Source organism: Priapulus caudatus, unplaced genomic scaffold (assembly GCF_000485595.1).
Source record: "Priapulus caudatus unplaced genomic scaffold, Priapulus_caudatus-5.0.1 Scaffold820, whole genome shotgun sequence".
In the NCBI taxonomy this organism is placed as follows: Eukaryota; Metazoa; Priapulida; class Priapulimorpha; order Priapulimorphida; family Priapulidae; genus Priapulus; species Priapulus caudatus.
In genome coordinates, this window is record NW_014577881.1 from 221,851 (window position 1) to 223,164 (window position 1,314).

Here is a 1,314-nt window from a genome sequence, read left to right on the forward strand (position 1 = left end):
CACACGTGTACGGCTTTTATCCTGTGTGAGTGCGCATATGTTTCCTGAGGTCACTGGAGGTCGTACACTTGTATTCACATGTATCGCATGCATACGGTTTCTCTCCCGTGTGAGTGTACATGTGTACCTTGAGAGTATGGAGGATCCTATATCTGTGTTCACATATATCGCACGCATACGGCCTCTCTCCCGTGTGAGTGCGCATGTGTACCTTGAGATAACCGAGGGTAGTATATCTGTGTTCACATATATCGCACGCATACGGCCTCTCTCCCGTGTGAGTGCGCATGTGTGACTTAAGCATACCGGACGTATAACACTTGTATTCACATCTCTCACATGCATACGGTTTCTCTCCCGTGTGAGTGCACATGTGTATCTTGAGATCACCGGATCTCGTACACCTGTATTCACAACTATCGCACGTAAACGGTTTCTCTCCCGTATGAGTGCGCATGTGTACCTTGAGATCATTGGATTTCCTACACCTGTATTCACATGTGTCGCACGTAAACGGTTTTTCTCCCGTGTGAGTGCACATGTGTCTCTTGAGATCGCTGGAGGTCCTACACCTGTATTCACATGTGTCGCACACAACCGGTTTCTCTCCCGTGTGAGTGCGCATGTGTGACTTAAGCTGACTGGAGGTCGTACACTTGTATTCACATGTACCGCATGCATACGGTTTCTCTCCCGTGTGAGTACGCATGTGTGACTTAAGCTTATCGGACGTAGAACACTTATATTCACATCTCTCACATGCAAACGGTTTCTCTCCCGTGTGCGTGCGCATGTGTGACTTAAGCTTATCGGACCTAGAACACTTATATTCACATCTCTCACATGCAAACGGTTTCTCTCCCGTGTGAGTGCGCATGTGTGACTTAAGCTTATCGGACCTAGAACACTTATATTCACATCTCTCACATGAAAACGGTTTCTCTCCCGTGTGAGTGCGCATGTGTATCTTAAGCATACCGGACGCATAACACTTATATTCACATATCTCACATGCAAACGGTTTCTCTCCCGTGTGAGTGCACATGTGTATCTTGAGATGACCGGAGCTCCTACACCTGTATTCACATGTGTCGCACGCAAACGGTTTCTCTCCCGTGTGAGTGCGCATGTGTATCTTAAGCATACCGGACGTAGAACACTTATATTCACATCTCTCACACGCAAACGGTTTCTCTCCCGTGTGAGTGCGCATGTGTGACTTAAGCTTATCGGACGTAGAACACTTATATTCACATCTCTCACACGCAAACGGTTTCTCTCCTGTGTGAGTGCGCATGTGTCTCTTTAGAGTAT

The 1,314-nt window shown here is 47.3% G+C and overlaps 1 protein-coding gene across 1 annotated transcript in view; it reads right to left on the reverse strand.

Moving 5' to 3' along the window:
* Positions 1–6: 6 nt before the first annotated feature.
* The window catches only part of LOC106813761 (zinc finger protein 26-like), a 2,213-nt gene continuing 905 nt past the window's right edge, over positions 7–1,314 (reverse strand). The window contains exons 4-5 of the mRNA XM_014817981.1: positions 900–1,303; positions 7–488 (exon numbers count right to left, since the gene is read on the reverse strand). Of these exons, the coding sequence (XP_014673467.1) occupies positions 17–488; positions 900–1,303 (876 nt within the window). The 3' untranslated portion in view covers positions 7–16. The remainder of the gene's footprint in view (positions 489–899; positions 1,304–1,314) is intronic.